The following is a 27040-nucleotide window of genomic DNA, read 5'->3' on the forward strand; positions in this document are numbered from 1 at the left end:
CGAAGTAGAGATGCTGGCGTGCCTTCTTCATGATTGCATCAATGTGTTGGGCCCAGGATAGATCCTCTGAGATGTTGACACCCAGGAACTTGGAGCTGCTCACCCTTTCCACTGCTGACCCCTCAATGAGGACTGGCATGTGTTCACCCAACTTCCCCTCCCTGAAGCCCACAATCAGTTCCTTGGTCTTGCTGACATTGAGTGCGAGGTTGTTGTTGCGACACCACTCAACCAGCCGATCTGTCTTATTCCTGTAACCTCCTCGTCACCATCTGAGATTCTACCAACGACAGTGGTGTCATTGCTATACAAGCTCATTTGAAGAATGAAATCACTTCTCATTCTTCTAAACTCTAGAAAGTGAAGGTGCAGTCTGGTGAATCACTTCTCACTTGACAAACCCACAATCAATTTGGTGAAACTTTTCTGCATCCCTTTGATTACGTGTATCTTTCTTAAGGAAGGAAGACCAGATTTATACACAATATTCCAAATGTCGTCTCACCTACATAACAGAGCATCTTGCCTCTATTGACCTTCTCAAATCTTCTTGCAATAAAGGCCTATGTACTGTTTTTGTTCATAATTGCATATCATAGCTGAATGTTCACTTTTAGTGATATATATACAAGGTGTCCCTCTGAACACCTATGTCTTTCAATTTCTCACCATATAAAAAGTCTCTGCTTTTAAATTTTATTTCTATCAAGGTGGATGGCCTCATCATTTTCCACATTATATTCCATCTGCCAAGTCCTTACCTATTCATTTAACTTCTCTATGTCTCCCTGAAGCCTCTTTGCATTCTCTTCATTAACCTACATTGCCACCTAGCTTTGCATCATCAACAAACTTGAATATATTACACTTGATCCCATCATCCAAATCATTGATAAAGATTTTGAACAGCTGGAACTCCAACGTCAGTTCCTATGTTATGGCATTCCAACCTGAAGTTGATTCATTTTTTTCTACTCTTTATCCATTAACAAATCCTCAGTCCAAGTCAGTATATTAACCCCAACGGTGTGCACTAATTTCTTTAATCTTCTCTTGAGTGGCACCTTCATACCATTTGAAATATCTAATACACGTTTCAACTAGTTTGCCTTTATTTATTCTGCCGGCATAACCTCAAAAAAAACTTTTAACAGATTTGTCAAACATGGTTGGCCTTTCAATAATCTATGTTGACTCTGCCCAGTCCTCTAAGTTCCTGGTTACCACTTTCTTCTTGATAGATTCCAGCATTTTTCCCTACTAACGACATCAGACTGAATGCTTGGAGTTTCCTATTATTCTACTTCCTTTCTTAAACAGTGGAATTGCATTCACTATCTTTCAATTCGAGGGAACCAGTCTAGAATATTGGAAGATCCGTTATTTCCATAACCACCTCTGTCAAAACTCTAGGATTGATCACCTTTCAGTCTCATTAATTTCTCCAAGACAGTCTCATTAATTTATACAATACTTCTTTGAGCTCCTCTTGCACTTTAGACTTCATATTTCCCAGAAGTTATCTTACTAGTCAACTCTCATATTCTACTTTCTGTTTCATTGTCAGTTTTTTAATCCTCAATATGCTGAACTCTGAAACGTTCCCAATCCTCAACCATAGCGCTTTTGTTTGGCAACATGACAAGCTTTGATCCAACACTATCTTTAACTTCCCTTAATATCCATATTTGGACCACTTTTCCTGCATAAGAGTGTAAGAAATAAAACTACACAGAAGTAGGTGGGAGGGCAAGTAGTGAGGAGGATAAAAAATTTACAGAGAGATATTAATAGGTTAGGTGAGTGGGCAAAAGTTCTCTCAAGGAGTATAATGTGGGAGAATGTGAAGTTGTTCACTTTGGAACGAAGAACAAAAGAAGAGATTTAAACAGAGAATTTGCAGAAACATGCAGCACAAGGTGATTTGGGAGTTCTTGTGCTATAAACACAGAAAGCGAGCACATAAGTGCAGCAGGCAATGGGGAGGTTAATGGAATATTGGCTTTTATTTCAAGGGGTTGGAGTATAAAAGTAAGGAAGCCGTTCAGCAACTAGGGTACTGTGAACAATGTTGGTCTCCCTCTATATTTCATCAGAGGCAGTTCAAAAAGGTTTATTAGAATGATCCCAGGAGGGGAGGTAAAACAAGTTGGGATTCTACTCATTGCGGTTTAGAAGAATGAGAGGTGATTTTATTGAAACAGATAAAATTCTTAGGGGTCTAGACAGGGTGGATGCAAACAGGATGTTTTCCGTCATGAGAGAGTCCAGTACTGGCAGGCATGCTCTCAAAATAATGGGGCACCCATTAAAGACCAAGATCAGGAAGAATTTCTTCTATCAGAGGTTGTGAATCTTTGGAGCTCCCTTCCACAGAGTGCTGTGTATATTTAAGAGTGAGGTTGATTTCTGATCAGTAAAGGAATCGAGGGAAGGAAAGGGCGGGAAAGTGGACTTGAGGAATATTAGATCAGCCATGATCCTATCGAATGGTTGAGCAGACTTGAAAGGCTGAATGATCTACTCCTGTTCCTACTTCTTATTGTCTAAAGAACAGGAGCAGGCCATCTGACCCTTCAAGCCTGCAGTGCTATTCTTAAAGATAATGACTGATCTTCTAATTCCACATCAATTATACAGCATTATTGGCATATTCCTTGATTCCCTTAATGTTCAGAAATCTATTAAGCTGTGTTTTGAAGGAATGCAATGACTGAGGCTCCACAGCCCTCAGAGGTATGGAATTCTAAACGTTCACCACATTCTGGGTGAAGAAATTTCTTTTCATCTCAGGCCTACTTCTTATTCGCAGATTGTGCCTCCCGATCCAAGATTCCACAGCCAGGGGAAGCATTTTCCCTGAATCCAGCCTATCAAGCCATAGAGGCATAGAGTTATACAGCACAAAAACAGGTCTTTCAGCCCAACTTGTCCATGCCGAACAAGATACCTACCTGAGCTAGTCCCATTTGCCTGCGTTTGGCCCATATCCCTCTAAATCTTTCCAATCCATGCACCTGTCTAAAATGTCTTTTAAACATTGTAACTATAATTAAAGCCCTTTAAGAACTGTGCTACTTTTAATAAATTCTCGTCCTATTCTCCTGAACTCCAGAGAATATAGACCCAGTCTACTCAATCCCTCTTTATATGCTAATCGCATAATCCTTGGAAATAGTCTGGTGAATCTTAAATGCACTCCCTCTTTAGCTAGTACATACTTTCTTAGGTAAGGAGACTATAACTGTACACAGTATTCCAGGTGCAGTTTCACCAAGGCTCCATACAATTGCAATAAAACTTCCTTACTCCTGTACTCAAATCCTCTTGTAGCAAAGACTAACATACCACTTGCCTTCTTAATTGCATGCTGCACCTGCTTGTTGGCCTTCAGCAACTACAGCTGTTCAGTGACATTACTCCCCCCACACCAGGGAGGCAACTATCGCCTGCACAGTTCATCCTAGCCACTTTTCAAAGCATGTTTAAAATTTTAGCCTTATTTTTATTCAGTGTGTATAAATGTATTCACAGGTTGTAGTTAATATTGTGAAGCTTGATAATTCTTTCAAGCCAGGTGATATTTCATTATCCATGGTTTTTTTTTTGAAAGGTGTAAATCCTAACATGAGGGAACTTTGAACATAATGAAAACTGGGAATTTCTGTTGTGCCTTAGTTTAATGTAAAGTTCACAAATGAGGAGATTAATAATCTGGAAGGTATGATTTAGTACCAGATACTATGAAGGAGACAAAGAGACAAAGTTAGTTCTTTTAGAGAGCATTTTTGCAAAGCCCTTCTCAGAATTCTGAAAGGAGTTTGAAATTGATATTTAATCCTTTATGTATATTATTCACATTAAATGTTTGATTAATGTACTTCTTAAAAGTTTTTATTTCAGATTTCCAGCATTAGCAATTTTTGGATTTTTATTTTTCCTTATAGGCTTCTTTCTACCTGGCCTGCAGTCTTATTGCAGCACTTGCAGGCTTCCTTGGCCCTAGGTTTATGAGCCTTGGGCTGGTTAGTCTGACTTCCATTTGTTAATGAGCTCCAAGATACAGTTTTTCTTGTATACATTATCCTTCACCTACAGAAATAGACAGGTTACAATACATGTGTTTTCAATGTTTTTCAAACTCTGAAGAAAACTGCATTGCATAATACTATATCTTTGTATAAAATAAGTTGAGCAAAAAATTTTTAAAATTTTAAACATGATGTTGAAGTCCTAATATGCAATTATTTTCTTTTGCACATTTCTTTTCTTTGGATCAAAGCAAGTTATTTAAATTCAATGCCATCATGGAGGTAGAAAAACATGCTGTCCTGCAGTTCAGCAACCATGGTCATGCCCTAACAAAGCAAGCAATCCTTCCTAAAGACAGATTGGTGGAGGAACCCAAGCATGAAAATGTGCCAAACCATTTACTGGAAACAAGTAAGCTAACTGTAGAGAAATAATAGAAATAAACAATACAACTAAAACCTTTTGACAAATAACAAATACAAGAATGACATTTTAATCCAGTTCAACACATATATAATTTTTTCTGTCTTATATGTGAATATGTTATTGCACTTTAATCAATAAACAGATGTACTGGAAAAAATATACTTTTAATAAATCTATTTTAAAGAGCTAAAAACACTTTGAATTACCCAAGATAATGAATTAATTGGCAGTTAATTGACTGTACAGCAGGAACAGAACAACATTTGTCTTTAAAAGTTTGAATTGTCACTTCATTTAAGAAATTTTGAATGAGGGGAAGAATATTATATGCATATGAACTGCAGATTTAAATAGTAATATATTTTACAACATCGTAGTGTACATTTTTGGTTAGAGGTCAGTGGTTGGATCTGTCTAATGACAACAGCAAAAGGCTGGATCAATTTTTATGCTTAGGTCTTATGCAAACCTCTTTATGAATTATGAGTACTTATGTAAGGACTAGACAAGATAATCTATAATTTGGGAACATATATAGGGACTGAACATTTAGGATTGTGCTTTTTAACCAGGTCATAGAGTTATGCTATGGGCCCTTCGGCCTAACTCGTCTATGCCGATCAAATTACCTACCTGAGCCATTCCCATTTGCCTGTGTTTGGCTCATATCCCTTTAAACCTTTCCTATCCATGAACCTGTCCAAATGTCTTTTAAACATTGTAATTGTACCTGTCTTTACTACTTCCTCTGTCAGCTCACTCCACATACCCACCATCCACAGTGTAGAAAAAGTTGCCCGTCTTTTAGAAAGTTAAGAATATTTTTGACTGGAAGATTGTGAATCTGTGGAATCGTCTGTCCCAGAGGGCTGTCGATGCTCTATTATTCAGTGCATTCAAGGCTGAGATAAGTAGATTTTTTTAAATCCAGGGAATCAAGGGATATAATGATTGAGTCAGTAACTAGAATTAAAATAGATCAGTCATGATTTTGTCAAATGGCAGAATGGGCTTGCTAAGGAGTGTGGCCTGCTCCCTCTTCTATTTTTAATGTTTCTTATATTCTTAAATACATCTGGGGTAGGTGCAGCCAATAATAATGCTTCACAAAATTTGCACTGAGCAGGAGTAGGTGTAAGTTGAAAGGAGCAGGTGTAGATGGAAATTATATAGCTGTGAAGGTCTTTCACTGAGTGGGAGAAATAAGGTTTTATAACAAATTAGCATATTTATGACAGGCATTTAAATAAGTAATTTGTCGTTCCAAATAAATAATCTATTCCTTGTGTGGAAAATAAAAAAGTAGTCCAAACCTGGCTAAGTACAATAACAACATTTAAAAGAGATTTGGACAGGTGCATGGATAGGAAAGGTTTAGAGGGATATGGGCCAAACGGGACTAGCTTGGACGGGCATCTTGTTCGGCATGGACCAATTGGGCCAAAGGGCCTGTTTCCATGCTGTACTACTCTATGACTCTATGACTCTAAAAATTAAAAGAATCTGAAATTAAATAAGCTTAGTAGCAAAGCTTACCTCATACATGCATGCAAACCCACCTAGTGGTACATGGCAGTTTGAGATAAAATTATTTCCTTGCTCTACCAGATAGAAATGACTTGCACACTTTTACTAGCCGTAGCTACATCCTTAAAGTCCATCCATCTAATTCCTGCCTACAGTTTTGTTTGTTTTAGTACAATAATATTCACTATATAAAAAGTTGCTGTTGCCCAATTACTAGAAGGAACATGGAAGTAGGTTGGTCACTTATTATCGCTCATCATCCTTCTACAGAATAAAAAGGATACTTGGTTTTAAACAATAGCTTCAGTATTGCCAAATAAATAACAAAAACTTTGTGTAAAGTAGTAGTGTCAAACCATGAGCTATGGAATTTATGTAGTAGAGCTGGATATGTTTTCAGTCATACAAAATTTTAATCCCGAAGATTACAAGAAAATGTCTTAAATGGTTCCATAAAACAAATACTTTACATTGTGTAAAGCACAGTTATGCATTGTGAGTAAATTTTAGAAGTCAATGTTAATGGGTATTTATAGTGTTTTTAGCCAATAGGAAGATCATACAATCCTGGTTCAAAATATTGAAAAGTACTGAGTCCCTCATTTAAAAACAAATATATTTTATCTGGTCGGTGAAGGCAGCGTTAATTAAAATTAGATATGCATTGAAAGGATAGTTCAGTCTATTCAAATAATATACTTCTGGGTACTTTTTCATTTCCTATTTTTTTCACTCTTTATTGCAGAGATCTATAGCACATTACAGAGAAACAAATCAATTAAGGCTATCCCTGCTGTGCTACATTTTGGAGGCTATGAGATAGGAAAACATCACCAACAGAATCTGGTAGGCTGAAAACTTACAAGAGAGAGACATATTTCCGGATACATAGTGGATAATTTCATTGTAGAAGATAACTCTGATAATGTGTTTTGATTAATTTATAGGATGTGGGCATTGTTGGCAAGGTCATCATATATTGCCAATATTTATTTGCTCTTGAAGCAACAATCATCTTTCTTCTTGAACTGCTATAGTCTCTGACAGTGTTCCACAGTGGCATAGCACAGGAATTTCCAGAATATAGCCTATTCAGTAGTGAAAGAAAGACAATATATTTCCAAGTCAGGATGTTGTGCAATTTAGAAGGGAACTTGCAAGTGATAGTGTTCCTGTGCATTACTACCATTGTGTTTCTAGTTGGTAGAAGTCGCAGGTTTGAAGGCACTGTTGAAGAAGCCTTGGTGGTTAACTGCAGTGCATTTTGTAGAGGAAGGACATGGTAGCAATAGAGAGTACAGAAGAGACACCAGGATGTTGTCTGGAATAGAGAGCTGGAGTTACAAGGAGAGATTGGATAGGCTGAGTTTACTCTCATTGGAATTTATGAGGCTGTGACCTGAGAAGAGGTTTATAAAATTAAGAGGGGCATGGATAAGGATAGATAGTCAAAATCCTTTTCTCAGGGCAAGGGGGTCTAGAACTAGAGGACCTGGTTTAAGGTGAGAGAGGAGAAATTTAAAGGAGATCTAAGGGCTAAGTTTTTCACAGAGAACATGGTATTTATCTGGAACAAGCTGCCAGAGTAGGTGATAGAAGCAAATACAATTAAAAGTCATTTGGACAGGTACTGAAACAGGAAGCATAGAGGGAAACCGGATAAGCAATAAACACAGAATGGATGAGATTGGCTGAAATGACCCACGTGTGATGTAAAATTCAATGCACATTTGCACATGATGTGCTGATAGAGGATGGTGTTAATATTTTGGAATTTGGATGGGGTGCCAATCAAACAGGCTATTTTGCCTGCATGGTATCAAGCTTTGTTGGAACTGAGTTTATTTGGCAATTCATCAGGCTTATTTGGCCTTGTAGATGAAAAGGGAGGTGAATGACTCCTCTCAAGATTCCCACACCCTGTTCTGCTGTTGTAGCTATCATATTTATGTGGTTTTCTGTTCCATGGTGTTAACAATGGGAGACACAATAGTAATACTGTTGGATGCCAAAGGTGAGTGGTTAGGCTCTGTCTTACTGGTGATGGTCATTGTTGAGTCTCCCACTCTCAATGTTCTGGTGTTTGTAATTGATCAAAACCTTTATTGGACCAATGATATAAATGTAGTGTGATACTTGTCACTTTATCAGTCCATGTCCAAAATATGTGCAGTGCTGCTGCATGTGAGCACCAGCTGTTTCATTTTTTGAGGGGCTGTGAATGGAATTGAGCAAATAGCCACACCAGTCCTTATGATAAAGCAAAAGCTGCTGAAGATGTTCATGCCCAGAAAACACTGCATTAGGAACTCATATCATGGGGCTGAGATGATTGACCTCCAACAACCACAACCATCTTCAATTATGTGAAATATGACTCCAGCCGGTGAAGAGTTTTCCCCCAATTCCCATAGATTTCAGTCTTATTAGTGCTTTGTTTTATGCCACACATAGTCAAATACAAATGCTGTTTTGACATCAAGGGAGTAATTTTTACCTCACCTCTAGAACTGATTTCTTCATATTTGGACTAAGGTTGTAGTGAGGTCTGAAAATCCAAACCAAGCATCACTGAACAGAATTTTGATACATGTCACTTGATAGCAGTGTTGATGACTCATTCCATTGATTAGCTTTTGACTGAAAATAATTTAATAGGGAAATAATTGTCTGGATTGGAGTTGTCCTGCCTTTTCTGGACAGTGCATAATTTGGACAATTTTCCATGATGTTTGTTAGATGCAGTTGTTATAACTGCACTGGAATAGAAATGTGCTAGCCTTTAGCACTGCTGTAAAAATGTTGTCTGGCCCCATGGCCTTTCCTATATCCAGTGCTCCCAGCCAATGCTTGGTATCACATGGAGTTAATTGATCAACTCTTTGAATAATGTTGATAAGAATTAAACAGTATTAAAACAACATTAATTGAAGACTATAAGATTACTAAATTAGATTTAAGAATAATCGAAAGTTATTCACTGAATTATATAATAACATGACACTAAGTTCTGAAATTTTATTATAAGGAAATAATGTAGTGGTAGTAACATGTAAATATAAAAAAAATCATTTAAAACTCATCCACAGAGTTCTTTTGATAATATTTGCAGTCTGCTTAATTTAGAGAATTGGACCTCATTCAATAAGGCCTAATATTTTCAAGGGCATTGAGAATAATACATTAAAATCTGAAATTCATGTTAATTTAGTGATTTCAAATGATTTTCATGAACAAAGATGCCAACTTTGCATCCTAATGAAAAGCTAATTTTCATTATTAGCAACCTCTGGACTTACACATTTAGTTTTGGATCTGGTTGAAGAATTTGCAGTTAAATAGAGGCAAAAACCGACAATTTTATCATCATTATAATCCAAAACCCACATCCTTAATAAATGAACAAGGATTTTACCAGTAGTCCAGTACAACATTTCTTTATTTCCTGCAGCACAAATAACTGGAAGATGAATTGAGGAAAATTACGAGGATAGTGCAAATATCATTTAACTTTAGTATGGTCATTAGAGTAGAATTGAATTATGCAAGATGATTTGTTTAAAATAGTAGCAAAAGGTACATGAGTTTATATAAAATTATTTGACAAATTATAAAATTGATGATAAAAGGATCGATGGCAAGAATTGCTTCTAGTATTTGTAAATTCTACTTAAAATGTTAAATGAATTTTTTTGTTTTTATACTGAAATAAAACTTTCATTTGCTCAAAATCGAAGCAAAAGTACAGTATCATGTTCAGAAATAATTGTTTAAAATAAATACACAGATCTTGAATGTTTCTTTACAGAAACTGGTCAATATTTCTTCAGTAGTGACAAATGTTCACATTCTACCTCCTCAGACAAAACACTTCCAAATCAAATATACCAAAAAGGTGAGTACTCAATTAAGCTTTTGGTTTTGTGTGAATCAGACAGAGAAGAGTTCAAGTTAGGTTAATTTTCTTTCTTGCATTGAGCTCATCTTTACCCAATTTGAGATAAATGGTCACTTTTGCCTTTATCAGCTGAATAACTACTTTTGTTGTATCCGTGTGCAATCTATTTTCTTTTATATTTATCCTATTATCCTTTGATGAAATGATGAAAAAGAAGTTGTTCTTGAAAAATAATCAAGTCAATGAAAACATCTAGCACCCTTACTTGCTAATTACAGTCCAGCAAGCAACTACTGGATTTGAGGTACTAGTATTGACTGTTGTAATACGAGAAGTGGAAATTCGAAGTTTTGGTGAAAGCAAGATGGTTATATGAGGAAGGCAGGTGGTTGTTACTGTGATCACAAGAAACATTGTTATGCAGAGTAGGAGGCAACTTTTAATGGGAAGGCAGTTTCAGCATAGATGGTTCAGCACACTGGTGCACCAATCTTCCATGATCCCTTTAAACTCACTGTGGCAGTTTCCTGTGCTCCTTTTAAATTCACCAGGCTTGTTGGAAATTTATTATACCACCATGGAACAAATACAAGAAAAACTGAATTAGAAGTCTGTTGGTATATTAATAGGGATAACACCTAATGGTCTGGAAAATCTGGTCGTCAGCACCACCAAGCTCGCGTGGGTGCCAGGTTATCGGAGTTTTACTGTACATTATATTTTCAATGTATATTATAATTTTAAGGAAATAATTAATTTTGTAATTTATCATGCAGAATCATTTGGTCCCTGGAATGTCATTTATTGTTTCAGTTGATTTCTGCCCTAATGAATGGCGATATTACTATGATAGTGTTCGCATTCATTGTAAGGTAAGTCTTTAAATTCTTTCCCAGTAATGGCTATTGTGCATGGTGTTTTTTGGATAGGCTGCTCTCTTGTAATGACTATACTTGTAGTTACCTTTTTTTTTGGTTTGGTCTTCCTGTTACAAATATAATTATTGGATTATGTTTGAAGCTCAAAATGATTTGTTACAGCAATGCCTATACATCAAAACAGGGTGGCACAGTGGTGCAGCTCCAGTGTCCTGAGTTTAATCATGATCTCTGGTGCCATCTGTGCATTTTACACATTTTCCCTGTGACTGCAGGTTTCTTCCAGGTGCTCAATTTTCCTCCCACATTTCAAAAACGTTTGGGTTCGTAGGTTAATTGGCCAGTGTAAATTTTCCCAAGTATGTAGATGAGAGCTAGAATGTGAGAGAGTTGATGGCAAAATGGTGAGAATCAACTAACCATTAAACAGGTATTCCATGGCTGAAGGGCCTGCTTCAGTGCTGTATGGCTCTCTGACTCTATCTATTAGTGTATCATTGTTCAGGCAAAATAAACCAAGAAGATACTTATGACTGTATGGATGTTTGGTAGAATTACAGAGTTGTAGAAGTTAATGCAATGCAATATCTGGGATTTTATAAAGCAAAAAGAGAACTTTAAAGAATTGAAACTCATTTCATGGCTACTTGATCCCTGCATTGGAAGTTGCGCCAGTAGGAGTGGTGGAGATACACTGCGATCAGAATTTGGTAAAGGCTGGAACATTATATGAGAATGCACATCTGCCTGTCTACATCCCTCCATTCCATACCTGTTGATATGGCTGTCTAAGTACCTCCAAATTCCTCTCAAAGTTTAAAAAGAATCTTGATACTCCATAAGACTGTTTACGAACTTATTAAACTTAACTGTGAATGTTGAGGGGATCAGTAGATACAAAGTTACTTAAAGGATATTGTTGGAAATATTACTGTAATCATCTTTTAACTGGCAACTAGTCATCCTCGCCTTTTGCAGTTGACTTCCCTGTTTACCATTCTGATATAGCCAGCAAGCCATATATTACAAGCAAATTAAACTGCCGATTTTTGCATCAACAGAAAATGTTTTTGGGGTACATGGATACAAAAGTGATGCTATAATTAGGAACCAGGTAATTTATCTTATTACATGATGTCAGGAGCCGATGAACACTTTCAGGAAGTAGACCTATACCTTCTGGGTTTGGCATCATGTATAGGCTGATGGAAAACAAACATAGAACACAGTACACAGAACAGTACAGCATAGGACCAGGCTCTTCAGCCCACAATGTCTGTGACAAACACAGTTTAAACTGTACATCTGCCTGTCTATATCCCTCCATTCCGTACCTGTTCATATGGCTGACTAAGTACCTCTAAATGCCCCTCAAAGTTTAAGAAGAATCTTGGTGCTCCATAAGACTGATTACGAATTTATTAAACATAACTGTGAATGTCAACAGAGGAGTCTGTTAGCACCAAGAAAAAAAGTACTGCAATGAGACCAGTAACTGTTATACAGTTGTCCCCAAACAATAGTCCTGATAATCTTATTCCTGATTGATTGATTTTACTTCATTCTCTGTGACAAACTGTAACAAAAGAAATTCTGAGAACAAATGCACAGATTAGTGGAATATTACTGGATTAGATTTTCAATCAACTGTAAAGCAATGACTCAAGCCACTAATCTTGAGGAAATCTGCAGAATCTAGCATTTTCTGTAGATGAACTTTGGATTTTCAGATGTTGGCTACTCTCAGACTTCAGTTCAAACAGGAAGGAAATAGCATAATTAGTAGCTCATATAATAAGCATTTTACTGAGTCTTGGAAAGAAAGATTAGGAGATACAGTATGGAAATTGAAATATCAGAAGTGTGCAACTTAAAACATATAAAAATATACTTTTTGAAATACGTTAGAATTTGAAATTCCTATCTGACTGAGTTACAAACCACATTTGACTGAGTTACAAACCAAAATCTGACTGAGTTTAGGGCCAGGAAGTTTGTTAAGCAGTATACAGAGATTCATATCCTACTATAAACTCAAGACCTCATGCAAAAAGTGTAAACTTTACAGAGCATTTAAAAATGAAATCAGTTTATTTCATTCCTGAAATTTTGATCAACTGAGTTGATTTTTTGTTATTGTGTGACTGCAGATCCTGAGATTATTGACTAAATAATTGTCAGTATCTTTAGGGATTTTCTGGCTAAACTATGCTTATGTGTAAATCCCAAAGTTGTTTTCAATTTTATAGTGTTATGGTTCAAAGACTGTTAATTTCTGTAAGATCTGTTTGGTTACCAATATTTTCAGTGCACATTTTAGTTTCCTCATTTTAATTTTTAACATTCATATTTCTTTTTTTTTGCCAGGAAGATGAAACACTGCTTATTCCTATACATGCTTATCCTGTTGCAAATGTAGTGGATTTTCCTGCTCACTTAAATATAAATGATGTCCCTCTTGGACAAAGGTAAGATTTTATAATAACTTTTTTTTGAAGACCTTTATTATTTCTTTACTGTTGACCTAATTTTCTGTTTTTAGAGTCAAACCCATAGACATATTGGAATAATAATATGGCTGTGTTTTCTCACATCTTTAGCATTTCTTCTAGATGCAGATGTTATACACATAATGTGTACAGTCATTGACTTATATTGTTTACCTCCTTATAAAATTTTCTGTTCCATTTTTAGTCAATGTTGGAGTATGTTACCTTGATTGCTTGCCTGAGGCTGTGACCTAATGTTTGTTGGTTACACAAGTTTGTAGTTTTATAGCAGACATATCAAAGCAAGCTATCTGTGATCTCCATCTGTATTCCAATACTACAAGAACATATGGAAAAGGATGAAAGGAGCACATATTGATCTCAGTTATGATGAACTCTTAAGGCAATGTTTTGATTTCCTCTTGAAATGTAGGCCTGCCAGAAAGCCTGCACATATTGTCTAGAAACGTGGAGGTCTAGCATTAATTTTCAGTAAACCTTGCGCAGTGCGGGTCCATCCTTTCCAATCATTGGCAACTCTGCTTTTACACTTGTGGACCCATGCATTAGGCAAAGAGCATTAAATTAATTAATCCTCCTTTATTATGAATGACCAGATCTAAAACAGCCTGATCCCCAGTTGATTCCACAACAAATTGTTCTAAGAAACTGTCCTGAATACATTCTAAGTACTAACCCTTAAGGCTATTTTACCAATTTGATTTGTCCAATTATGAAGATTAAGGTTGTCAACAGTTATTGCAGTACTTTCTGTCCCTTTCTACCTATTTTTTGAGCTATTCACCAACCACCAGGGTAGTTCTGCACTGGAATAACAGGATAGGCAAAACAGACACTTAGAAGACAAGAGTCTTTGTTGACATTTGTATGATGTTTAACTTGCTTTTATTTATAAATTTGGCTAGGAATACTGAGTTTATGTTCATTTTTATATTGTCATTATGGCCAAGTTCATGCCATGATGGTCAGCAAATGAGATGGTTTTAAATGCACCTTGCACTGTGAGGAAGCCTATGAACCTTGTATGGCTGGATATCTTCTCTGCACATTGCTCTCTGGCAAGAAAAATGGCAATATATTTAATATTCAAGAGATAGCATCTGTGGCTTTATACAACAGTGAAGGGCTAACTGATACTTTGTTGCTCTGGCAGGAATGCCACACATAAAAATCAGGCCCCTGGTGAGCTAATGGCAAGACAGTCCTTGTCCTACTTACAGGTTGAAGTTGTAGCTGGAACCTAAAATAAATTTCAGTGAAGCCATCTGAAGTGAAGTGAAATGAAATGTCGCAAACTTTGTTCCTTGGTAAAGCTCAGATTGGAGAATTAACCCTGAAAATCCTGCATGGATATGCAAGAATGTTGGCAGGACTCAAGGACTTGAGTTATAGGGAGAGGTTAGGCAAGCTAGGACTTTATTCCTTTGAAACAGTTTTTTTTTACTGCAAAATTAGCTGGATCTGCATTTTTTTGAAGTTCCTTTATAGTTTTGAATAATCTTTATTTCAGGCAAATGTGGTGATTGATCTGTGAGCATATATAACTTCTGTGTGTTTTTTAAACCACAAATCTTAATAATATTATTTTCCCAAATTTTACAGCAAAGACATCATCATTCCTTTGCGGTGTAGCTGCCCAGTTGATTTTGAGTTTCAGTTAAATTGTCCACAACTGCATCATGCATTCAAAATTCAGCCTACATCAGGTATGATGCATCTTTAAACTTTAACACTTTAAGCTCGTAATCATTGTTGAACCATTCCTACCACCCCTTTACCCCAGTAATCCTCATCATCTCTTATCCCCCAGCTCTGTAATGACACATTATATTTACATCACACTCAATAAGTTTGTTTTATTTTCTTCTGGCTGGAAATTTGAGTTATAGTTATTGTTGAAAGCTTAGACTAGAACCTCTTTTTCTTTTAGTTAAAAGAGCAATGAAATAAGAATTTTATCTTCATTTTTATGAATATTTTCACCATGGTTTTAAATCAAATAAAGAAGGAGAAAGAAAGGATGTGAGAATTAGATTTTTAAATAAGTGAGTTTCTTTGTAGGTTTGAGCACAAAAACCTAACAAGTCAAACTTGAAGATATCATCTAAGGCAAGGATGTCAATATTGTCAGTAGTTAGGTAGGAACAGAAATGGGTAATATTTCAGAGGAAGAAGCAGGTAGCTCAGGTGATGGATTGGATGTGATATGTAAAGCTGAGCTCAAGATTAACAGGACCTGGAGGATGCGTACACAGCCCGAAAGAGAAATATTCGTACAACCATTCAAGTTAATAAAATATTGTTAGGATACCAGTCACAAAAATGACTTAATAATTTTCATTAAATAATACACAATTTATACCACATCACATACATATCTTTTAACAATTCTAACATCTTGTTGATTCATTTTACATACGTGTTGGAAATGTAGAAGGATCATTTTTGGGGAATCAGATACTTCTGATACAAGAGTTGATAGCTGAAATACAAAAAATGATCTAAATCACTTTGATAATTAATAGTTTTTAACAAAGCATGTATCAGAGTAGTAGTCCTGTCATAACTCTTTAGCGGGGCCTCTTATCTGCATAGGGATCACTGTGAACTGGACTCCGTGTTCTCCATGGGCCTAACTAAAGTCTTTTAGTGAGAACACTATGTGCTTTTTGTCTTGTGTTGAATCATATCTATAAATCATGATACTGTACTCTAAATTGTGTTTACTAGAGTACTGCATTTGTGTTCTTACACACAAATATACTATAATACCTTGGCCTTCTTCCCTTTCAACAAACTTTTAACTTGTATCAGATTCATTTCAATTAATTGGTAGCTGTACGTAATGCAAGTTGACTTCAAATCTAGATCCTCAGATGTTCACTGTCAACCTTTGTGCGAATTTAGTATTTCATATTTATACCTAAATAAGTGAAAATAATTAATATATCAAAGTTTTGATTTTATTCATTTTTAAGAAGATTTTTCTGCCCATACAGAAAAAACCCCCTTCGTGGCATGTCCCATGTATTTCTTTGTGATATTATTTGGTTTGTTGTTTCCTTTGCCATATTTTGTTTTGTTACAATGTTCTTGCTTGTAATGAGATGTAAGTACCCTAGTGAAAAACTTGATGAGTTAAAGAACAAATGTTTTAAAAACTTACTGTATCCTATGAATGTCCTCTGTGAAACAATGGTTATATGCAATTTAACTAGGAATTTCCTTGTAGGTTCTCCCAAGTGGCTACTGTAATTTTGGCAGAAGATCAGCAACAACATTGTTTAGGCATCTATCCAAGATTATGGGAGCCAATAAGGAGAAGACCACAGGAAATTTGAAATGTTGTTTCCAAATGTAGATTTCTTCATGATAATAACTAATAATGTACTTTTTTGATTAATTACATGTTTATAAATGTAAGTGCGTGACTGGATTTTCATCACACAGGAATAATACCAGCTAATGAACAAATTGACATTGTTGTCACATATACACCTTCTGACCGTGCTACAGCTCAAAGTAAGGTACAGCTCATCATTTCAGAGTTTAACTCAAAGCCCTACATTTGTACTATCACTGGGATTTACTCTCCAGGCCTTGAATTTAGGTAAGTAGCAGGTCATGAAATGAAAATTTGGATAATTTGTTCTTTCGTGAGGGTTTTCAATAGATGTATCTATTAACACAATGGAATTAGTGCAATATGATGTAATTAAGTCACTTGAAACTAAAACAAAGTATTTAGTAAATGCCTGCCATTAAAATTCTGTATTCTGCAAGAAAAACAACTTTATAAAAAATTAATATGCTCCACTTCAGCCAGGATTTAACTTTGGAGTCCATTGCATGCCGAAGTGTTGAATGAAACTTACCTGTAAGTGGTGGTTTACAGGATTATTGTAAAAATCATAAGTTGCACAAATTCCCTTCAGGGAAGGAGATCTGCCAACCGTACTTGATTTGTTCTATACGTAACCCCAGACCCTCAGCAATGGAGTTGAACTGAACTGCCCTCTGAAATGGGTAATTTGAGTTGGGCAAGAGTGTTGGCTTGGCAAGAGTGCCCTAATCTTATGAATAAATAATAAAAAATTCTAACAATACCTGAACTTTTCACTAAAAGAGTGAGTTCATTGTTACTTTTAACCACCTTCTCTAATTTTCTCCTTAATTTCTTTTACTCCAGTAACTGTCAGTCTTGGAGGACCATCTCAGGACATTTTGGTTTGCTAAATGTTCTACATATGTGTAGGTTGTTGAGAATGAGCTAAGCCATGTCATAATTGTTAATGTGTTTTGTCTAAGTCAAACTAGCTTCATAGGTAGGTATTTATAACAATAATCAGAAAAATGATACACTTTTAAATTAATTTAATTTTGAAACACTTCATTTTGCTTCTCACTCATTTGGTTAGTTCAAACCCCCCCACCAATCAGGTGGCTTTGGACACAGGTCGGGGTTTAAATCCACAAATCGTAACAGTATTTTGGATACTTGATGCCAATCTGCTGACTTCTCGATTTAACACAAGTACTTCAGTGTATGAAAAGGATATGTACTCGAGCTGCTGGTTGGAAATTAGAATGGCATTCAATAGAGTCTGAGTGGTTGATGAAAAGATCTGGGAACAAATACTCAGCTTCAGCTACATTCATGAATGAAATAAAAGCTGAAAATGTTGGTAATTCTCAGATGATCAAACAGTACCTTTGGAAATAGAAGCAGGGTTAACATTTCATGTTGATGAGCATTCACAAATGCTGCCTGACCTTCTGAGTATTTCCAGCATTTTTCTTTTGTTTCTAATTTAGATTTTCAATATCCACAATGTTTTGCTTTTATTTTATTGAATGATTCCATGAAAGGATTTCTTCATGAGAAGTGTGTTTTGTTTGATACAAAAGTTTGGTTGGTGATACTTCTGTTGAATTTTCCCAAGTTATTGAACAATGCTATTCATTTCCAACACATTTTATCTCTCCACTTGGCCATTGCATTTAGCAGGTCAGTATTACAATATTATGTTAGATGCTGCTCACAGCAATATTGTAGGCCTCAAAGAAGGACTGTGAAGAACACACATAAGAACAGATGACGAGTGCTTCTCATTTACTTGCAGTTACATGGGACAGGGGATCATCAGGCTTGCAGAAGGTCATATTCTGCACTTATGGTCTAAAGGCAGAGGCTTGGTTTCCTGAACATGTTTGATTGTCAGTGTCTGAAGAGGTTGAAAGTATTATAGCAGATGGTGGTATATCTTTGCAGATTCTAGTAGGACATCTGAGCCTGCTGGTCCTGGTGACCATACTATAACTGTGGTTGAGAAAGTGACCAATACCCTCAGCTATTATGCTCAGGATTTCTCTAAGGCCCTGACAGAAATTTTGTAAGATCTTGCAGTTAGCCACTCTTGAGTGCATTAGGCAGGTGACACATGTTTCCAAGGGCTGGCAATTACATCAATTTTGCTAATAACGAGGCCGATCTGATGAAAGTGAATTTAAGTTTGAGTTTTGAATGGCATTCCATTGGTATAGAATGTAATTGAATACATGCACGTGTGTTTCAAAGCTTCCCAGAAATTCAAGATAGTTTGTAGGGTTATAGTTGAGGAGATCTGTAGCTTTAAGACTGTCTACAAGGTTTCCTAACAGTTGCTGTGATTTGTTTGTTCTGAGCAGTCCATCCCCCCGATCTATTTATACCACCAAGGAGTCTCAGCAGAGTAAAGCATGGCTGATTGTCCCAATGAGGAAACCAAACAACAAAGCCAGAAGCAGTTTACCTAAAACAATCTTCCTACAAGACATATGATTAGAAATTCATCAGCAGGCTGACAATGCATTTTAAGTGACTTGACTGACTTGACCCTCCACTGTGCATCTTTCAGAGGCTCTTCCCAACATTGTGCAGCAGGAATCGTTGAAAAATAGGCAGAGGTGACAGCATTGTGCTGGTATCCTGACAGATCTCTTCACCACCCTATCGACCTGTGCTGCCACCTTCAGAGATCCTTGGACTTGTACACCAATGTTCCTCTTTTCTTCAGTACTCATTAGGGCTCTAGCATTCATTGTGTATGTCCTACCCTTGTTTGTTCTCCCAAAGTGCATCACCTCGTACCTATCAAGGTTAAATTCTATCTGCCATTGTTCCGCCTGGTCAAAAAGTGAGGTGCTGTTTCTCAAGCTTACTTTGAGTTTCTTTGGAACAGTATTAGGACAAAGCGATTGGAGTGGGAAAATTAATGAGACAGGTAATAAAAGATCAGCATTATATTTACTGACTGAACAGCTGCATTTCACAAACTGATCACCCAATCTGTATTTGGTCTCCACAGCGTAGAGGAGGCTGCATCATGCACAGCATATGCAATATACTAAATTGAAAGAAGTGTAAAAAATCATTGTTTCATATGAAAAACATTTTTCTAGGCTGTGTAATATGGTAAGAGAGAAGGTAAAAGAGCAAGTGTTGAATGTCCTACAATTACACAGAAAGGTGTTGCAACAATGGAGATGAATCTGTTGGTAGCGATGAAGTTGTGAAGCAGGGTGTCCTGGAAGGAATGAATCTCATAGAATGTTGAAAGGGGAGGGGAAAATCTTTATGGTGGTGGTATCACATGAGCCCAAACCATTTCATTCCAATGTTGCTAGTGCTAGCACACATCATCCAAGAATTGTAAACTTAGTGATGTTTGCTTCATCATTGCATGTTCTGTGCAATTCATTTCAGGAATGCTGTGCATTCAGTAAAACTAGCTAGAAGATTTGAATTTATGCCTTAACATATTTAAAGATGGTGACCACTGAATTCAATCACTGTTCAAATTCATTGTGTAATGGCAACCCAGGCACATTAGTAGACACCTCTTTTTGCTAATGCTGACTGAGATTCTCTTTGAGCAGCTGGAGATGCAAAGAGATATTCTACACACTGGGAGTGGGGTTTGGGTTTGGGGTGCAGGAAACCACCAAGGCATGAAATGAAATGCTGGTGAAAAGAGGTACTGAGAGAGATTCATCCTGGCAGTGATATCTTAGGGACTTTCACCAGGATATTGCCAGGAATGGAGGGCTTTATTTCACTAGGATGTTGCCCAGAATGGAGTGCTTTACTTATAAGAAGAGATTGGATTGGCTAGGATTATTATCACTGGCTGAGGGGTGACCTAATAGAGGTTTACAATATAAAGAGGGGCATCGATAGGGCAGATAGAGTAATTTTCCTAGGGTGTCTAAAACTAGAGATCATAGGTTTATGGTGAGAGGGGAGAAATTTAAAGGAGATCTGAGGGACAAATTTTTCACACAGAGGGTGGTGGTTATATGGAACAAACTGCCAGAGGAAGTAGTAGAGGCAGATACAATTACAGCATTTGGACTGGTACTTGGATAGGAAGAGAATAGATGGACACAGGCCTAATGCAGGCAAATGGGATAGGCATAGATAGGCATCACAGTTGGCATGACTTCTGTAAGAGTGAATCAAGTCAGGAATTGCCCAATCTAATTTCCAAGCCGGCGGGGCATCAACAGGATATGGAGTAAACCTTTCAAAGTATCTGTAAAATCACTTGTATTGCAAAACTAAGTCCAGTTACTAAGCATTGTAGTTCCATTCTTCTGGTTTGAATTATTATTGGAAAATTAATTACTTTTTTTCTTTTTTTTGTTTCCTCTTTTTCCTCTGTTGATTCAAGGTTTCTCTCCGTTACCATTTCTGTATTTGATTTTGCATTGAATTCATCATATTAACTCACATTTTCATTAGTGCTTAACAATCATTAAATCAAATTAGTTAAGAGGGAATTAATTTAATTTTTACGTTCAGTCTGATCCCATATGCTCTATATAGACCTGATAGAAATTTATAAAATTATGAGAGGCATAGATAGGGTAGACAGTCAGAATCTTTTTCCCAGGATAGAAATGTCATAAACTAGAGGGCATGCATTTAAGATGAGAGGGCGAAAGATTAAAGGACATGTGCGGGACAAGTTTTTTTACACAGAGAATGGTAGGTGGTAGGTGCCTGGAACGTGCTGGGAGGGGTAGTGGTGGAAGCAGATACCTGTATGATAGTGGCATTTAAGGAACTTTTAAAAAGGCACATGTGCAGGGAATGGAGGGATAAGTATCATTTTCAGTCAGAAGAGATTTAGTTTAATTTGGCACTGTGTTCAGTGCAGACATTTTGGGCTGAAGGGCCTGTTCCTGTGCTGTACTGTTCCATGTTCTATGTTCCATAAAATATTTGAATTCATACTTATAGCAATTTGCAGCACAAGACATCATGAATAATAAGTTGGCAAAAGCAAGACTAATTGGACCACATCATAAGCATGTCCACACATAGTTATGATGTGGACCTGAGAGCAGCATTTCCTGCGAATGGCACTAGTTTAAAAAAAAGACACCTGGCTTGTGTGTTAAAACCTCCAGGTTTTGCTACAATAGAATTCTGCTGAGTTCTGAAGAAAACTGAAGAGAATACACTGTTTAGTCACTTGCAACTTATTTTCACAAAGGGATGTGAAACATGCATTAGGACTCCTACTTTCATATTCAATGTCTAATAGCAGTTTTGGATGCATGGTTTGAATGCCAAATGAGCAGCCCAGCTCATTATAGAGGGAGCAGATTTATGATATGGAATATGCCAGCCCACGTTGTCTAAAATAATCCACCTGAAGTTCCATTATGTATATACTTGTAACTATTTCCCTTTCAATGGGTGTATCTGAAAATAGGTGCAAGAGAATTGGACTTTTAAACATACGATGGATTTCTAAGCAGGCCAATTAATGCCTTGACCTGTCCTTAAAGGAATTATTGAAGGCATTCCACAAAAGGACTGGATCATATTTTGGGTAAATGTTTGCCAGGACAAGGAGGTCAGAAGTAATAAGAACTCCATAGTCCTCTGGTACTTACAAGACAACCTCCAACAGCCCGTTCAACTGAAGAGCAAAAGCAAGTGGAGCAGATATATTACTGACATTTTGCTCTTTTGTGTGTATGTTGAAAAATCATTCACGTTGTTATACCAAATCACAAAGATCAAAAATTCAAAGTGCAATTGATTCTGGATGCAAGTCAATGTTGTAGAGAGGGTATGAATATTCTGCGCAACAAAAAAGACTGTTGTTTTATCTTATGAATTCTACCTGAATCCCCAGTTTCAAATTATACCACTATTTTAAATATACTATGTATATTGGAAATTCAGAATTGATGTAATTTACCTAATATATCCCAGGCCTCAAGCTGAATATGAAGAAACTAAAGACACCGTTACAAGAAAATTATTGGACCCCCAGAGTATTTCACCAATGCACATTTCAAGAAAAAAGAGACATCAGAAACATGTATTGGATCATACCTCTGGAAAATTAAAGGTAATTTTTTTTAGAAAAGCTGTAGTCAATTTCTGTGGAATAGTGAAAGAAATTTCAAGTTTATCCAGATATAAAAACAAAAATGTTGGAAGTGGGTCATATGAACAAACAAATTAGGAGCAGGTGTAGGCTACTTAGCTCCTCATGCCAGCTCCACCATTTAATAAGATCGTGGCAACTGTCTAATTGATGTGATTATTTCTTCAGCTCCACATTCCCATCTACCTATGGTAACTTTACACCTCCCTGCATATCAATTATCTATTTACCTCTGCCAAAAATATATACAAAACCATTGTTTCCATTGCCCTCTGAGGAAGAGAGTTCCAAAGAATCTCAGTCCTCTGAGAGAAAAAAAATGCCTCATCTCTGTCTTAAATGGGAAAACCCTTACCCTTATCTTTAAATATTTTCCCACCCATCTTGTTCCCAAACCTCCCATGAGAATATCCTCTACACATTTGCACTATCAAGATCCCTCAGATTCTTATATATTTCAATAAAGTCCTCTAACTTTTTTAAACAGCAGATACAAGCCTAGTGTGTCCAATTGTTCTTCATAAGACAGCCCACACATTCCAGGTACTAGTTAAGTTAATTTTTCTGAACTGCTTCCAATGCAGTTACACCCTTCCTTAAATAAGAGGACAAGTACAGTACACAGAACTCCAGAAGTGATCTCACCAATATTCAATATAACTAAAAGTATTCTCCTTACTTTTGTATTGAATTCCCCTATCAATGAACATGTTCATTTTCTTAACTTTCCTAATTATTGGTATTGGTTTATTATTGTCACTTGTACCGAGGACACACAGATCCCTCTACATCTCAGTGCTCTGCAGTCTCTCACCGCTTACATGATTTTGCTTTTATTTTTCCTGTAAAAATGGACATTTTCATGCATTCGCTCTTTGTACTTCATTTGCCAGATCTTTACCCACTCACTTAATCAGGCACCATCAATGAAGAGTTAGACAGAGTTAGAGTTTCAGCTTGATGACTTTTCATCAGAACTGGGGAAATGTCAAAATAAGCCAACGTTGCAAGGAAGGGAGAACAAATAGGAAGGTGGAGCAACACACAGTCTGCTGGAGGAGCTCAGCAGGTTGAGCAGCATCTGTAGAGGGGGAAGGAATTGACAAAGTTTTGGGCTGAAACCCTGATGTAGGGTTTTGACCTGAAACATTGAAAATTCCTCCAGCAGATTGTTTGTTGCTCCAGATTCCAGCACCTGCAGTCTCTTGTGTCCGCAAATGGGAAGGTCTTTGAAAGGGTGGAGACTCAGAAAGATTGAACAATACAAGTGAAAAGCAGAGCATAAGAAATAGAAACAGGATTAGACTTTTCCCCCCACGTTACAGCCATTCAGGTATGGAAACTTGCCCACACAGAATTTACAAATCACAACCCAAAAATTTTAGAAATGGAATAAAATTTGGTCTCTCAGAATTTATGTGTAAATAAGTAAATAAATCAACACAAAATTTATCTTTTTCAACTCACGTTTCTTGGTGATGAAGATGATGAACATGCTACAAACAATTACGATCTGGCCCGTTTTCTAGGAATGCAACCCCTCCTTCTCCTGTAGTATGAGGGTCACCTGTACATGAACAGGCAGGGAATAGAGGGAAATGGACTCTGTGCAGGCAGATGGGCGGGATTAGTATGGATTGGCATTGTGGTCGGCAAAGACATGATGGACCATAGGGCCTGTTCCTGTTCTGTACTGTTCTATGTTTTATTTTCTCTTGCAATTAGTTTTTGGTGAAGAATTTGACTTGTTCTCCTTAGTCAATGTTACTGGACTACCAAGTTATGAAGCAAAACTGAGATATTGTATATATTCTCATAGAGAGAAAATTTACATGAGTAGGGGAAGGACTAATCTTAATAAATAAGTAATAAGTGATGCTCAAAATTGTGAAAAGATAAATGCATGTTTTTTTTCACCAGGACACAAAGTTTCCAGCCGATTTGTCCAATCCACATGCTGTAGCCCTTGTATTAAACCAGAAACCTGGCAAATTACGAATTAAAGATCTGCGAGAGGGTAATTCAGTAATTCAGTCAGTGACATGGTTACTGTTTATTACATTTCTTTCTTAAGAATAAATAAATTAGTTTATTTTGTTTTGAGTAGTTTATGATAATTCTTTACCAATGGAACAGGAAGAATGAACCTTTGGATTAATCTTAGCAGAATTTCAGTCAAACTAGTTTAAAAGATTATGTGTTCATAATATCTTCTCCATAAGGTGCAATACATTCAAGACTCTAAAGCTCATATCTTATGTGCACCCTTTGCTTGTATTCTCATTGCTAACCTACAATGGCAGAACTGGCTCTATATTTCTTATTGTCCCACTGTAAATAGTTTTGTGGCTTTCTCCAACCTACAACTACCACTTCATTCCACTAATTCTTCTCTGTTACATCTGCACCAACTTCCTCCAACCTCACTCTGTCTACCCTCCTGCTGCCTCAGTAAAGCAGCCAATGTAGTCAAAGACCCCACCCACCCCAGACATTCCCTCTTCTTCCCCCTCCCATCTGGCAGAAGATACAAAAGCCTGGAAGCATGTACCACCAGGCTCAAGGACAGCTTCTACTTCGCTGTTATAAGACTATTTAACAACCCCCTAGTACAATAAGGATGGACTCTTAACGTCACAATCTACCTATTTATGGCCTTGCACCTTATAGTCTGCCTGCACTGCACTTTCTCTGTAACTGTAACACTTTATTCTGCATTCTGTTATTGTTTTCCCTTGTACTACCTCGATGCACTGATGTAATGAAATGATCTGTATGGATGGCACGCAAAACAACGTTTTTCACTGTACCTCGGTACATGTGACAATAATAAACTAATTTACCAATTTACTTTCCTAAAGTTGTTTCGAAGTCTTTTTAAGGTGTTTTACAGCATTTTAATGTGTTTTTTGATCGTAAATCTCTCAACACTTAGTTCTTTGTATTTTCTAATTTATTCCTTTTTCAAGGTCTTCGTGTTGCTGGTGAGGCCAGAATTTATTGCTGATACATGATTACTCTTGGGAAGGTGTAGGTAATCTGTGACCTTGAACCCCTGTAATCCTCACAATGAAGGTACTCCCACAGTGCAGCTGGGTAGGCAATTACAGTATTTAGAACTAGCGACAATGGTAATATATTTCCATGTCAGGATGCTGTGTGACCCTGGGGGAAGGGGGTGGGGGAAGAAGATACAGATGGAGATGTTACCATGCTTCCAAAGTCATCCTATTTCGTGGGCGGGTCCTAGATTTGGAAAGTGCTGTTGGAATTGCATAGGCAAGTAACTATTGTGCATTTTGATGATGACACACAATGCAGCCACAACGTACCAATTGGTGGTGGAGAGTATGGATGTTCAGGGTGGTGGATGGAGTACCAGTGATTTGAACTGCATTGTCCTAGATGATGAGAAGCTTATTGTGTGTTGTTGAAGATGCATTGATTCAGATGTGGAGAATATTCTATCATACGCCAGACTTGTGCCTTGTCAATGGTGGAAAGCCTTTGGAGTGTCAGGAGGTGCATCAAGCCTCTGACTTGCTTCTGTACTTGTGGCTGGTTCAGTTGAATTTCTGGTCAATGGTAACTCCCAGGATGTTGGAGAAGAGAGTGATGTTAATCCAGGACGTGCCCTCTTCTCATTACTGTCGTCGGGGAGGAGGTACCATACTGAAGACCCACACTCAATGATTCAGAAACAGCTTCTTCCCCACCGTCATCAGATCCCTGAATGGTCCATGAATACCACTTCATTATTCCTTTTTGCATGATTTATTTATTTTTGTAATTTATAGTAATTTTATGTCTTTGCACTGTACTGCTGCTGCAAAGCAGCAAACTTTACATCATTTAAGTCAGCGATAATAAATATGATTCTGAATATGGGTAGATTGTTCGAACTTCTTTTTTGGAGATGGTCATTGCTTGGCATTTTGTGGCACAATTGTTACCTGCCCCTTATCAACCCATGCATGAATGTTGTCTAGGTCTTGTTTCGTGCAGATGTGGCTGGTTCAATTGCTGAGGCAATGCAAATGGAATTGAACATCATGCAATCATCAGCAAACATCTCAACTTCTGATCTTATAATGGAAGGAAGGTGATTGATGAAGCAGCTGAAGATTGTTTGGTGTGGAACATTGCCCTGAGGAACTTCTTCAAAGATGTCCTGGCTCTGGGTCAATTGACCTTCAACAACAACCATCTACCTTGTACAAGTTATTATTCTAATCATCGGAATGTTTCCCTCTTGATGTCGATTGACCTAAGTTTTATCAGGGCTGCTTGATGCCAGACTCAGTCTAATGCCACCTTGGT

At 37.0% G+C, this 27040-nt stretch overlaps 1 protein-coding gene across 1 annotated transcript in view; it reads left to right on the plus strand.

Annotated features, from left to right (window-relative positions):
* The window catches only part of cfap221 (cilia and flagella associated protein 221), a 70903-nt gene that overhangs the window by 18644 nt on the left and 25219 nt on the right, over positions 1–27040 (plus strand). The window contains exons 2-10 of the mRNA XM_052027321.1: positions 4283–4443; positions 6731–6831; positions 9794–9880; positions 10660–10755; positions 13129–13229; positions 14874–14977; positions 16722–16881; positions 22543–22681; positions 24641–24737. Coding sequence (XP_051883281.1) covers positions 4308–4443; positions 6731–6831; positions 9794–9880; positions 10660–10755; positions 13129–13229; positions 14874–14977; positions 16722–16881; positions 22543–22681; positions 24641–24737 — 1021 coding nt within the window. The 5' untranslated portion in view covers positions 4283–4307. The remainder of the gene's footprint in view (positions 1–4282; positions 4444–6730; positions 6832–9793; positions 9881–10659; positions 10756–13128; positions 13230–14873; positions 14978–16721; positions 16882–22542; positions 22682–24640; positions 24738–27040) is intronic.

The sequence above is a fragment of the Pristis pectinata genome, chromosome 1, assembly GCF_009764475.1.
Source record: "Pristis pectinata isolate sPriPec2 chromosome 1, sPriPec2.1.pri, whole genome shotgun sequence".
NCBI lineage: Eukaryota > Metazoa > Chordata > Chondrichthyes > Rhinopristiformes > Pristidae > Pristis > Pristis pectinata.